The sequence below is a fragment of the Leuciscus leuciscus genome (assembly GCF_965113295.1).
Source record: "Leuciscus leuciscus genome assembly, chromosome: 17".
NCBI classification, from domain to species: Eukaryota; Metazoa; Chordata; class Actinopteri; order Cypriniformes; family Leuciscidae; genus Leuciscus; species Leuciscus leuciscus.
The window spans coordinates 7,174,458-7,189,584 of record NC_138741.1 but is presented as its reverse complement, the minus strand read 5'-3'; the positions used below and the strand labels follow the sequence as shown (position 1 = coordinate 7,189,584).

The window sequence follows — 15,127 nt, the reverse complement described above, 5'->3', positions numbered from 1 at the left end:
ACCGACTCGCTTATGCTCTTCTTACCACTCTTGCATATCTGCCCTGTCTCTCATTTGTTTCCGTGTTGCTGCACTCTTAAAAATAAAGGTTCTTTATTGGCGTTTAGGGTTCCATGAAGAACCTCTAACAGCTCTTCCATTACACAACAGATTATAATGTTCTTAAGACAAAACGTGGTTCTTTTAAGTTAACTGGTCACTGAGAGGTTCTTTTTTGGGGGGGAAACCCAGAATGTTTCTTCTGTGGTATCGCTGTGAAAGCCTCCTTTTGGAATCTTTATTTTTTAAGCGTGTGGTAATTGATTCGCCAATCACAAATGAAACATAGCGCATTAATACGTCCTGCTGAGCTTTGTTGATCTTTTCCTGTGCAATAACCCTCTCGATCTGTTTGATTTCGGCCGGTTTATCAGACTCTGACCAGTCTCACTGTGGGGCAGAGAGCTAGAAAGAGAGCAGTGTTGAATGGAGAGGAGGAGGGATGGAGTTGTCCCGCTACACTGGACCCATCTGCCCGATGTCTTCCCCTGCTGAGGAGCATGATGTTGCTCCATGACTCGATGGCTCCACCATGGTGCTGACCATTATGCTGCTGCTTTATTGAACTGTGCCCCAGAAGCTCCACAGCAGAGACCACATTGATTTCAAAGCAACTGAGCTGCTCTTCCCCTTCACCACATTTGTAGATGTAATGTCATTTTATATGTTTATGACTCCATATGAGTCACATTTGTGAATCAGGATAAATCATACAACGCAATATTAATAAAAACAGTGTAGAGTCTTTTACTCTACAAAATCCAATATAGTTGGAGACAATTTTAATAAACAACACTCTTATTAAAAGAAAAGATTATTTTATTGCATTATATTCAAATAGTTTAAAATATGCATTTGATCATGGATAAGGGCATGTGAAATTATTTTTAAACATCAAAAACTAAGGTTTTTTTTCATTACTAAATAAAAGATAAAAATACACCCACACAAGGTTTTGAAGATTTTTAAATGCAAGTCTCAGCAATCATATCAGCATCATTAGAAAATCGTTTCATTAAAAATATGTTCAGCATGTCAGTATAATTTTTTTTTTACAATACCACAAAGAATGGTGACACTTTTTAGATTTTAGTGGCATTTTATTGACCATTTCGAAAAGTTACTTATTCAGCTTTACCTCGAAAAAAATAATAAAAACAATGCTCAAAGCAATATATATATATATATACATATAAATTTTTTTTTTAAAATATGCACCTAAAAATGACTAGTTTGCATTCTAGCTTTCAAGGCAAATGCTCATTCTGCAAATGACATTAAAGCGACAGTAAATGCATTGCAATTGCTTTGACTGCTCTATTTTTCTATTGAGCTTCTGTCAGTTCCTGATCTACCTATCCACCACCTCCCCTGCCAACCACTAATGTGACTCGTCCACACCCTCTGTCCGCTCCTCGTCTCCCACCTGGCATTTTCCGGGCAGTAGGTCTAGTGAAATTCCTGCATCCCTATTGCCAGCCGCAAGGCGGTAACCACTGGGGTTTCTGAGAGTGTTCCCACCCCCAACACACACACACACACACACACACACACACACACACATCCCGTTCTGTCCCAGTCTGCAACTCCGGCAGACTCTACATTCTTTTCAGCGGTATTGTTTCCCCATGGGAACCAGGAGAGCGGCGAATTGTGACCTGTCATGTTAATGTCGAAAATAAACACTTTTTTACTAAAATATGTCCAGTTCAATGTAACACACATTCAAGCGCCAAATACTTCCTCAGAAAAACCAGTCAATATAAATATCTAGAAACTCTACAATTTATCAGTGTAGTCAAATCAAATCTAAAAATCGTTCCTTTCAAATCTACATGAGAAAAGAATAATAACCTTTTTTTTTTAAATGTGTCTAATTTTACATTTATTTTACATTATTTACATATACTTTGTTTTTGTTTTTTAGTAGTATTTTTACTATATTTATACCAAAATAATCCACATTTAGAGTTAAGACAGTCTATATAATTAAAAGAGTAAGAGTTTGGCGATCATAATCTAGGCATTGTTTTATCACTGGAGGGGAGTTTTAGGTGACAGTTTGTGAACTTCTTATAAGCATGTACACAAGCACACACACACACACACACACACACACACACACACACACACACACACACACACAGACGGGTCTTGTGTTTACTCTCCTAATTGGAGGGGAGGGTTCCAGTTGACAGACAAGCCCTTAGAGATACACAATTGCACACACACACACACACACACACACACAAAAACCAGCTGCCAGCCTGTGGCTGGAAGGGTAGCTGACTACAGGCTGGAGCCGGGACAAGAACATGGCAGGAACGTGAAGAGAACGTAATGGAAACATCCAACTGACAGAATTATGAGAGGAGTCCCAACAGACAGCCTCCACTTTCCCAAAAGAGATATAACAGTTGAGAGGGACTGGCACTTAAAAAAACAAAGAAAGGAAAAGAAGAAAAGTGATTTTCAGAAGACTTAAAAAATATTTGCATAAAACCTGATGAAATGTGTTTTAAGGGAGAGAGATGTGTGTGAACTGGCAGTGTGTAAGACAGCAAGACGGTACAATTTGGAGGCTGAGTATTGGTGTATGAACAAGAGTGCCAGAATGTCACTCAAAACAAAGTGGGGTTTGGACGGGGCACATGCAAGGAATGCTCACCCCATATGGGGGCTCGTCCTCGACTCGCATGCCTTTCAAACTGGGTGCAGGGTTAATTATATCACATAATTAAAGACTCGCTAATGTTAACGTGCTTATTTGAGGATAGGTGCAAATATTTGGCTTGGGGACAAAATAATTGTTATGTCACTTCTTAAAGGGATAGTCACCCCATAAATGACAATTCGGTCATCATTTACTCACCTAAATAATTGTCACTTCTTAAAGGGATAGTTCAGCCAAAAAAATGTAATTCTGTCATCATTTACTCACCTTCATGTCGACTTTCTTTCCTCTTCAGATATTTTGAAAGATGTTTCTGCCCATACATTTTCCAAAACATCTTCCATAGAAAAAAGTCATGAGAATGTGTAAATGATGATAGAATAAAAAATGTTGAGGGTGAAGTATTTGTTTAATTAGACTACTTCTGTGTCACTAAACCATAATAATCCAAAATTTGTATTGAAAGTTTCAATAAGAGAGATTGTTTTAATGCATGATCATTGATCCTTTCATGTCCATGTTACTCATGTTTGCAGCACAGCGAGTCTAAAAGTGATGCATAAACAGACACACCTTTACCCGGAAGGCAAGACAGAAAGGAAAAATATGACCACGATCATAAATAGCCATTGCTTGTGCCTGTTTGGTGAATTTATTATGGGGATTTCACAGGCAACCTCACAATAGAACATTTCCTAAATGTGATCTTAGGGCCTTGCAGACTACAAGAAAGACATCCAAGCATTTACCACATAAAGCCTGAATAAATCCGAGCCTCTCAGTTCCTGCGCCTTTGAACTCTGAGAGAGGCGAGAGAAAGTGAAGCTCACACTGCAGGGCAGGATCCACCGTACACACACCTCACGCCACTCACAAAATACACCAGCAATAATGCACTGAATGGAGTTATCATCATCCGTTTGGAAAAGTTCATTTGAAACAATTGCACTGCAAATTCTTTGAAGATCTGTATTCGTGGATCTTTCACCAAGTTCACCTTGAGGGTCTTTGTGTGTGTGTGCGTGTGCATGTGCGTGTGCGTGTGCGTGTGTGTGTGTGTGTGTGTGTGTGTGTGCGTGTGTGTGTGTGCAAGAGTGTAGAGAGAAAAGCATGTTTATGCATGACTGAAAGAACGTTTAGTGTCCCCTTGTGTGTACTTGTTTGTCCTTGTCAGTATGGTGGAGGGCTTACTTTGCCTCATATTGATGACTTGAAGGGAAGAATCAGTTTTAATTGAATCCATTTGTGTACCGCTTGGCCCCTGTGTAAACAGCAGACAAACAATTACAGTAGTGATTAATAACCGTTAAATATTTCCAGAAGATACTAAATGCATCATACATATGCACAGAATTCTGTCCTGGTTTCGTGCCTTTTTCTGCTCTAGTCAGAAGTATAGAGCGCGCTTATGTACAACAAACATTGAAAACTTGGGTTACTCTTTATTTGGTAACACTATTTTACAGTGTCATTGTTACATATTACATGTAGTTACTAGTAATAACTATAAATTATGCATAATTACATGCAACTAAACCAAATCCTAACACTAACAATATAGTAAGTACATGTAGTTACTTAATATTACTTAGTACTTAAATAATTAAAGTGTAACAAAAACACATTAAAATAAGGTTACACAAGTGTAACCTTATTTTAAAGTGGTCTTGTTACAGTGTGTAATTATATATCTTAAGTAACTACATGTACTTACTATAGGGTTAGGGTTAGGTTTAGGGTTAGTTGCATCTAATTATGCATAATTTATAGTTATTACTATAGCAACTGGACGCAATATATATATGTGTAACAAGGACATAAAATAAACTGTTACCAAAATTTGCATTGGGTAAAAAATGCATCTTGCTTTAGAATTAACTACATATAATATGGGGAAAAGGGCATAAAAAAAAGTTCTTTTTTCAAAAGATTAAACACAATTATACGTATTTTAAAATTTGGTGTTGTACAATATTGTTTCAGTATGCGTAACTGTACTGAGGAATTTGAATGTGCTTTCTCTCTTTCTCTTTATCCCAAGTCTGTTTCTATGTAGATTGCTGTAACCTTAGTGATCTCTTGAAATGTACTGTGCAATCATCCTCCGTTTCCCCCACCCTTCCAATCTGACATCCTTATTTTCTCGGACCGTGACGCGTAACATTTAACCCTATTTAAGTTTCCTGTACCTTACGGGAAGATGTGGCACACGGGAAATTATGAATGTCAATAAAGATCAAACGAGCTCTTTCATTCAGAGTAATTACTTTGTGCAAATATACCTTCACATTCAAGTGTTCCTCTCATCAAAAAAATGACTCTGTTATCGCATTTAAACACTGTCACAATTATGTCAAATCAGAGACACATTTGGGGGAATATTATAGCAGGTCAATCATGCTAAATTATGTCCATTCAACCATATATATGATTTAATCTGATCTCTAAACTCAACCTTATGAAGAGAAAAACACAACACCGGAAGACACAGACAAGTCAAACATTAATTGAAATGAATCAAGCCATTTCAGAGTAAGTGCAACACATGGTGTCATAATTGAAAAGCTACTAAAGATGTCCTAATCTTCAGTTGTTTAATAGAACTGTGAAGAAACCGATCCACTCCTACTGTGCTCCTCCAAACATTCACACAAGATAACATCAGATAATGTCCACTTTGCTTTTGCCCACCAGAGCTTGCAAAAACATTCGGACCTGCAGGGGAGACAAAAAGAGAGATTAGGGCGGTGTTAGTATTTGATTTACTTCTGGCTACACAATACTTTTAACATTTTGTTTGTATAATAATAATAATAATGGATTGTTATTGTTAATAATAAAATAATAAAATTATTATTATGTATTATGGTTGCACTTTATTTTACAGAATGCACTCTTACATGTACATACTTAAGAAACTGTAATATAAGGTAACTACATGGGTTAATGTTAAGCTTAGGGGAGGTTCATAGTTATTACACAGTTATTGCAATTACTAAGTACATAGTATGTACTGTAACAGGACTGTAAAATAAAGTGCTACCATTATTAATATTATTATAGACACTGTATTTTTCATATCTGTTTTAGTAGGGTAATTGTACATTTACTTATTTGTCGTCTTCTTTTTTTTTCCCTTTTTTACAAAAAAAAAAAAAAAAGGTATCGTCGTAGCAAATTACTAGATATTGATGCATCCTCAATATTATAACTGAAATAAACGTTTAAGATTGGGGCTCGCCACTCAAGCAAAGTGGAGATTAAAGGGAAAGGGTGTCATTTACTGGGATTGCGCTGTTGTGGCCACAGGCGCGAACACGCATTGCTCTTTTTCACTTTGACGAACCACAATTCCTTTAAAGATGAGAGTTCCCTCCGGACGCGGGGCGTTTAGAATTTGATAAATAATTTAGCAGTTTAAACAGCGAGAGGCAACGCTGGGCGAGATCCAGCGATAAAGGCACACGGGATGCTGGTGGATCATGAAACATCGTTTATTTATCATTGCGTGTTACTAAATAAATTACACAGTGCACATTAATATAACGTGAAACACGTAGGCTAGCGTATTTAAAAAAAACTGCTGATGTGAACTTTTCAAGTGCCCGATCATTTTTAAATCTTAAATGGAAAAACCGAATGAAAATGAAAAAAAAATAATTTGTCCATGTTTTTTGTATGTTAGATGTTCTCACGGTCCTACCAGAACAATTATCATTCTGGTTCATCCTCGACATGTAGCGACCTGCAGTTTTTGATACTTGAGCTCAGGCGAATGAGTTTAGACGAGAAACGGCAATCTGGCTTCATTTTTCAGTGTCGAACTTTCGAACACAAAGAACTCCAAAAGCGCTTGCAGTGAAAGCCATTGTTTCTAGGTTTTGAAAACAGCGCGTGGCAGGGGGATGTGTGGAAATATGAACAGGTAAATCACCAGGAGAATGGTGGCTGTCATCATCTCAGTCCACAATAGCAGGTGCACAACCGAAGCTTTCCATCGCAAGTCTTGAAGTGCAAAAGTTTTGATTTCTGCATCTGTAACCCAATGAAAGATCACACTGGATTAATGGAATGACATTCCTAGATCTACATATAAAAGAAAATGTTTTTCAATAAACACATTATGATAGATTATAGCTGGAATAAAACAGTATACACTTTTTATTTGTTTTGTTTTTTTAATTCTCTTTGCGTTTACGTTCTCAATGACGGCATCGTTTAAAAAAGAAGGGACATCTCAAATAATAATAATTAGTATTAGTAGTATTACTCTCTAGATAATGTTGTTAATATAATTTATTAGTTGGGTACTAAACAGGAAAAGGCTAATCTTAACTTTTATTTATTTTTTATATTTATATAGCCTATATATACATGCCTATATATATACCAACATTTTCTGTAGTATTTTCTCCAATAATATCAAACAAAATGTCACAATGTTATCTTTACTGAAAAAGGATTAGAACTTACTGATTGGAAATTCAACAACAACAATAATAATAATAAAATCGCCATAATAATCATAAATATGTTGGTGTATTTATATCAATAAATTATTTCATTTAGCAAAAGTCGAATTTCATTTAAACAGAAGTGTCCTGGATGAAATGAAATTTTAAAAATAGCATGCGTTATAACAATGATCTGTTAATATGTTTCTCACCGTTGTTCATTTGTCCGCGCGTCTCGAGTCATCGGGCGCTTGTCAGGTTCTCTACTTCTCAGGATGTCTTCAAATGTAGGCTACAGACCTAAAGCTGTTATGATACTGTCCTCCCACACAGAAGAATCCCGATAGACATTTCTCCAAGTGGATATTGGCAACGTGTTGTTTTAAACATGCATTTTTAAAGGTAGCCTACCTAATTCACCTCCTCGTTGTGCCACTCCACTGGTTTCACGTGTATCCTACATGTCTTATAAAGGCCTTAATCTAGCCCCATGGCCATGCGATGCACTCATCTCTTGATGCTTTTGGGTATATCAGCTTGAGCACTTGCAGTTTGAGCGTCATGTGGACGAGAGGACAGTTTTAAGGAATTAAGTCGCCGTAAATCCCTCCAGCTACGCAACACAAATGCAAGAGGTCTGAAGCGTCCGTATTCAACATTTGTTTTCTCCTCGGTGTTAAGAATAATAAAAGACTGAGTCTGCTGTTTTCTCTCATGATTTATAATCATGTCTGAAATTATATAGCCTACTATTGTTACCTTTGCAACTTTTTGGAGTGCATACGATACGGATACAAACTATAGCGCAGGCTATTCACTAGGGGCCACCGAAGCCAAAATAAAATGGTGATTTCAAACAAAGATCAGTGTTTTTAAGATTGGAGTATAACAACTAAGAAATGAATTCTCTTTCCACTTTAGTCATAACACTATGAGTTAATGTTACAACATAAAATGACATTCCGATGACTCTCAGAGATGTGAATGTGCTCCGCTAGGGCCTCGCTCTCATTGGCTGGAGAGTTTGCATCAAAAAGTAGCTGTCGACATTTGTTTCCCTGCGAGAGAAACAGACTCCAGTCCTGAGCTCTTCATTGGCCAGCGTGCTGTACAAATCAGACTCCAGCAACTTCAACCCAGAAGAGCAGCGAATCATAACCGTATGTGCTTAATCTCTCTAAACCATTTTATCCATTCTTCGTGTTTAGCTGAGGCTTCATCATAACTCATTTGCTTCACGGTTTGATGAAAAGGATTTTATCTTGATGCCTTGAATATTTTTTTTGTAACGATTTAGACGTAGGCTATATTTGCTATCGGACATAAAACTTTAACGGACTTCGAATTGAATCCAGTTATTCAGTAAGTAGCCCGCTTTATGTAGTCGTGTATGTGCAATATTATTTATGCATTTATGCATCATTTATGATAGGCCCCTAATATTATTATTATTATTGTCGTCGTTGTTGTGCTACGCAAATGAATCTTTCTGTGCAGTTTATTCATCTTTTTATGGCTCAAACGTTCGTTTCTTTTCAGGCTTGTATTTTAAGATCGCATAATAAATAGTCTATAGGCTGTTTAACGTGATAATTTAAAAAAGAAAAAAGAAAATCGATATTAGCTGATGCACATTTTGATTTGTGGTAGTGCGCTGGCTCACCAATTTCATTTTCAAAAGTGAATTTAAATCTACTGTAGGTAAGCTAACTTTTGTTTGCCCATTTCAACAGTGTGAGTGCAAATTGATAAATAATGAGCGAACAAAGAGAGAAATAATTCTCTTATTTCTGATGAATACAGATATCCAAACACTCATTTATATTGTGTCGATTCGCTCGTGATTTATTTTCATCTTTATTGCACAAGTGGAAATCTGATGCTTATAAGTCTCAATACTTTAGTATTATTATTTCAGTAGTTTGTTCAGTATCGTGTCAGAGACAACGATTCATTGAAGTGTCTGAGTGTATGTGTGTGTGCGAGCGCGCGCATGCGTGTGATTTTTATTGTAGTCATGCACAGAATCAATGAGGCCAAACGTTCATCTGAAAAGGTAGCGTCCAGTAATTAGGGGAGCGCGTGCCACACGGATTATCTCGTTAATTTATCAACAACAACATTTATCATAATTAATTCTTGGATGAGGTAATTACTATTGAGCGGCTGTGCAACTGGTAGACGAGGACTGTTTTAAGTGACAGATTGAGGGGCGAAACCGTTGGATAAAAAAAAACAAAAAAACTTTTTTTGTTGTTTAATAATATCATAATTTATTCAGACAGGATTGTGATTCGGATGATGCTGAACTTCAGACAATTTGAAGATTTGCTTGACACAATAGACTATTATAAGAAACATATGTTTTACGTTTTTATTTGGGCCTGAAAACTTAAATTGACTAATAATATTTTCTTTTCAGACAGATTTATTATTATTATTATTATTATTATTCTAATAAACTATTATCTAAACTAATAAAACTACATCAGCTAAACAAACACAATCCATCGAGGGACAAATGTTTTAACAGATTAAAGTTGAGCTTATTTGTTTCTCCTTACAACATAGTCAGGTAATTTCTGTAAAATGCTAAAACACGTAATTATAATTATACTTTTAGAACACTGTTCTGACTGATATGACTAAGGAGAGGAGGAGGTTACTTTTGTCATTGTTACTTTTGTCCCTTGCCAGTGGAGCTTTTGTTATCAGCATTAGTTATCAGGCTAACAGTGGCCTTTGTTTCCACCAATAGCTCCCAATCAATGCTCTTATGCCTGAGACAATTAGCCGGGTTCCTATGCAAATTGCGTTTCTGGCTTGTGTGCACATTTGAACGACTGAGTTTTGTCTTTGTGAGGACTTGTTGCAATTAATAGATGTTACTTTTTGGGGTTGGTGGGGAGAGGGGAGGAAGGGGAGGGACGGGGGGCGTTTGTCAAGATGAGCTTCGTTCATCTCATGAGGACAGCTGGAGGTCTGGAGCGGCTTTAAGAGCACGTTGCGGTGTGGATGTGCTTTATTCGCCCAGAAGTCATCGCAGCTACAGGAACACGCGTTTCTATATGACAACCTGCGTCGTCGCAATTACGTGAACATCTCTTTTTATCTTTGTGTTTTTTTGAACACAGGGTTTTTTTGGTCTCACATCCACTGCTGAAGACGTAAACAAGCTAGAAGCAGAAGTAAGCTAAGGAAGAAAGACTGAAGGAGCCGGTGTCCAGCTTTCCACGTTTTCTCCAACTTTACCCCCCACAACCATCTTTAGCATGATGTCGTATCTCAAGCAACCACCTTACACGGTCAACGGGCTAAGTTTAACTGCCTCCGGTATGGACCTTCTGCACCCCTCCGTTGGTTACCCAGGTGAGACCAGCTTCCGAATAAACCATTTGATGTAAAAGACGATTGGAAGGCTTAAGCACACTACGATGTAGAGTTGCTCTTTATTGATTCAGGATTATAGTTTTGCTCGTATGTGCATACATGCAAATAGTAGGCCTGGCTATTTGATTTGCTGGGCTGGTTGTATTGCTATAGTCTCATAAATACACTTTCAGCGGGTTAGTTTTATTGTACAGTTATGAGATTACAATTTAGAAATTCACAGCCTTTTGAAATCCAATTTCAGATCATACAATTTACTTGCAAAATTATAACAATTTAAAACCTTGAATAATTGGTGAATTAAAATAAAACGGCATATATGTTTAAAAAAAAAAATTTTCATCACAACTTTTTTCTTTTTTAAAATCAACTTAGATAATTAATGTGGTTCAGATAACATAATACTTTCAAGATTTTAAGGTAACCAGGTAACTTACTTTTTAAAGTTTAAATTTAAACCAACAATCATTTTTACAGTGTATATTTATTCTCAAAAGTAGCCTATTTTGATTTTGTTATAGGCTACCAACAATAACAGCCTATATCAGATGGGGGAAAAAAGTTTGATGCATTCAAATATATATATTTAAATTTTTAATTATAACTTACGTCAAACATTTGTATTAATCAATTTATGATGCCGTTTCAGATAGTAATATTTTGGTGTCATGTATTTATATGCATAACCTGCTTTTAAAGTAAAAATTTCGGATGGACAACCGTTTGATGCATTTTTTTATTTTTATTTTAAACAGCGACTCCTCGAAAGCAGAGGCGGGAAAGGACAACATTTACTAGAGCGCAACTAGATGTGCTGGAGGCTTTATTCGCGAAAACGCGCTACCCGGATATTTTCATGCGCGAGGAGGTGGCCTTGAAAATCAACTTACCGGAGTCCCGTGTACAGGTACGCATCATTAAAAAAAGATGCAAGAGTGTCTTATTTTAAAAATCCAAACATGTGAAATACATGGACATCTTTATGAACTGAGGGACGCTCGAAAATAATAAAAGTAAATATCATAATTATGTTTTCTTATTTTGTGCTAAGACACTACAGAACATATATAATTAAGAATAGAGGTTGTGCTTCCCCATAATAAGGAAGTTAGGTGACACTGTAAATGTTAATAAATCCTGTTTTTACCACGTCAGGTTTGGTTTAAAAACCGAAGGGCAAAGTGTCGCCAGCAGCAGCAACAACAACAAAACGGAGGCCAGAACAAGGTGCGACCTGCCAAAAAGAAGAGCTCTCCAGCGCGGGAGGCCAGTTCTGAGAGCGGGGCGAGTGGCCAGTTCACCCCGCCCTCCAGCACTTCAGTACCGGCCATCTCCACCACAACCGCGCCGGTGTCCATTTGGAGCCCGGCCTCCATCTCGCCGCTGTCAGACCCACTCTCTACCTCCTCCTCCTGCATGCAGCGATCATACCCCATGACCTATACTCAAGCGTCTGGATACAGCCAGGGCTACGCTGGTTCCACGTCCTACTTTGGGGGCATGGACTGCGGCTCTTACTTGGCGCCCATGCACCATCAGCTGACCGGACCAGGATCCACGTTGAGCCCCATGAGCAGCAACGCTGTCACCAGCCACCTGAACCAGTCTCCCGCGTCCCTTCCCACACAAGGTTACGGTGCCTCGGGGCTCGGCTTCAACTCCACCGCGGATTGCTTGGATTATAAGGACCAAGCGTCCTCGTGGAAACTGAACTTTAATGCTGATTGCTTGGATTACAAAGACCAGACTTCCTCCTGGAAATTCCAGGTGTTGTGAAACTAACAATACGTCTGCCATTCTGTCCAATCAACACACTAAAAGACCATAAAATAAACGTTGTAGACCTGCCATCTTTCCAAAAACAGAAGTGTTCCGTGGCGCGCGATCTCTCCGAGATGGATGGGTTGCATTGAGCCCGACAGCGCTTTTGAAGTTTGTCTTTGACATGAAATATCTATTTGAGCTACATGCACCCCTTGTGGCGTGCAAAGTATTTGATGGGTGGTGTGCGTATAAACATAGGCCATCTGACCACAACCTGTTGTTTAAGGTATACAGGGAATCAAAGTGAATTTGTAATAAGTTAGGTCAAAGCCACGGAACAAATCCTTACACAAGAAAAGAGGAGAAAAAAAACTACATGGCAAAAGGAGCCAATCTTTTGCTTAAGTGCTTGGAATGGGCAGGCTTTCTCTAAGCCTCTTACAGCACGCCGACCTATTTCAATGTTGGCAAGACGAGAGACACTTCCATCAGGAGGATGATAGAGAGGATGTGTGCGAGTGTGTGTGTGTGTGTGTGTGTGCGTGTGTGTGTGTGCTGAACGCCCCCGTGGCGACCTGGATGCACTACTTTATTTAAGAAAAGGTGTTTATAAGGAATCAATATGTAGTTTTTAAAAGACAATCAATGTGTGTCTTATATAAATGGTACATTTGTGTTTTTTTTTTATCTGTGCTAGCCTTCGAAACTGTGATCTGTTGTAACTGTATGCAATTTGTGAGCTCCGTCGCATCTGCGAAGACTCGGCTGTGATTTTAATAGATTTTAAACTTTTTTTTCTTTAAGAAAACACGACGGTAAATAAGATTAGTCAAATGATTACTATTGGATTAAGACAAACAATCTCGAAAATACAGGGACTCAAGAGAATGTGTAAGAAAGGAACTGTCTGTCCCCGTTCATTGATCTCCATTGGTCATAACTGATGCACACACGTGGATCTTAAACCTGTCTGGAGTGGTAATGTGGTCCCGCCACAGAAATATGAATAAACAATTTAAAATCTGACACAATATTTAAAGTTATTAAGTCTGGACGAGTTATTAAAATGTATTCTGAATGTTATGTGTGTGTTTGTGTTTTGTAGGTTAGCTACAACAGTTTGAAATGACTGGCTTCAAAGGTGTTTAGGACGGAGAGGCCCGATTTATGACTAAAAGTAGAATTAACTGAACTGACACATTTTCTAGAGCGACAATGATGCTTTAAAAGGAAACTGTGCATTAAACAATATTACCTATTTATTTAAAAGAATCATTTAAAAGCGCTCTAACGTGTCAATTATTTCTCAACGAACTTTCAAACTGAAATTATGTCCATTTCCTTTGGAGGAATGAAAAGAGCAAATCCCGTGCATATCCACATTAAATAGCTATTAATGGCAATCTCCTGGTTGATTCCGTTACAATAAGTTGTCCATCTCAACTCCACCCTGTAGGCTATTCCAATCCATCTTAATAATGCATCAACAAGTGGTTCATTTGGCTTTGATAAGGTTTAGGCCTCTGAAACTTAAATTAAAGGTAAAACTTGAAAAGCACTGGCTTTTACGTGCCTTGTAATTTGGCTATTAAGGATCAGGACACATAAAGAAAACGTATCTGTGGCCTGGGCAAATTTTAATTATTTCTCATTTTCCCCGCCGGGTTTCCGGCCCTTTCGTTTTAAGGGACACGGCACCAGGAATGCGCGGCTTGGGAAAGTCGCGCTAATCCGCGCCTCAAAGACCAGTTAATCCCAATATTTCACTGGCGGGGTTTCTTTAGGGCAGAGGGCAATTCAAACGTAACTCAAAGCCTACTTTAAAGACCGCCTTTTCTGAATGCAGCACCGCAACATGTTGGTCTGCATTGCAGCAACGGATGGTATTTCACAATAGAATGTATGACATGACAATTCTGCAAACTTTTGAATAATACTGTTGTGTTGGATTGTCATGACTCGAATTCAGAAATAACCAATTAAAAATCAACAATGGTACTACAATAATTCAAACAAAAATCTATTTATTAAAAAAGTTCAATAAACTACAAATCCAATAGGCTACTTTAATTCCAATTTTGATTTAAACAGCTGTGAGGACAGAGCTAACACCCCGGAGTTCTCTGTGACTGAATGGAAAACTTTCACAAAGAGTGCCCTCGGTAAAGGAAAGGAGGGGTAGAGAGCAAACTGCCGACTTTACGGTTGCCGACGGGTCCTGGAATAATTCTATTGTAAGGGTCTGATTTGAGCGACATCACATAATTACACCAGTTCACTTGGAGGCGGGGAGTCAGAATCGAATCTTTGAATTCTTCCATCATAATTGCGAGCAGTGGAACATTCAATTATCGTCCTTGACATTGCCAAATAATCTCCTTTTTCATTCACTCTCTATAGACAATCTAATGAATGGTGCGAAATGGTCAAAACATTTTTAGGAATCTTAGCCCGTTTCCAAATGAAATTGGCACGAAGTGAAACTTACTAAATAATTGCTGTGTGTTTGAAGTTTTCTTAAAAATACAGTCTGTGATATTTTCTTAAATATATTTTCTTTATATCTTAAAAAATTATAATAATAATTACACCGTGTCTCAAACAGCGCGAATAACTAACAGAAACAAATAGCTTATGCACTTGAGGCGTTACATTCAATATTGTATTTATGTGACAATAAAATAAGCACTAAACAGCGACAAAACGAAGAAAACAAGAATAACCTCAAATTCAATATCACGATGTAACAAATAACTTCGCCTGGCATTAGTCTGAATGGCTGACTATCTGACTGATCTTGTAAACG

At 37.7% G+C, this 15,127-nt stretch overlaps 1 protein-coding gene and 2 long non-coding RNA genes across 5 annotated transcripts in view; 1 reads left to right on the top strand and 2 right to left on the bottom strand.

The window, feature by feature from the left end:
• LOC309479732 overlaps positions 1-15,127 on the bottom strand; it is a 193,993-nt gene that overhangs the window by 110,684 nt on the left and 68,182 nt on the right. The window lies entirely within an intron of this gene.
• On the bottom strand, positions 4,567-8,084 carry LOC309479054. The gene is made up of 3 exons (XR_014199147.1): positions 7,380-8,084; positions 6,648-6,748; positions 4,567-5,428 (listed from the first exon to the last, which is right to left on the bottom strand). It is a non-coding gene; the product is annotated as an uncharacterized lncRNA (long non-coding RNA).
• otx2b (orthodenticle homeobox 2b) lies at positions 8,228-13,399 on the top strand. 3 transcript variants are annotated; one of them, XM_082142894.1, is made up of 4 exons: positions 8,228-8,327; positions 10,302-10,536; positions 11,313-11,464; positions 11,713-13,399. In XM_082142894.1, exons 2-4 carry the CDS (start codon positions 10,440-10,442, stop codon positions 12,331-12,333), a joined length of 870 nt encoding a protein of 289 aa, XP_081999020.1. In that variant the 5' UTR covers positions 8,228-8,327; positions 10,302-10,439; the 3' UTR covers positions 12,334-13,399. The 3 variants fall into 3 exon arrangements, with proteins under 3 accessions (XP_081999020.1, XP_081999019.1, XP_081999021.1); XM_082142893.1 differs by lacking the exon at positions 8,228-8,327 and adding an exon at positions 8,334-8,529; XM_082142895.1 differs by lacking the exon at positions 8,228-8,327 and having other exon boundaries at positions 10,099-10,536.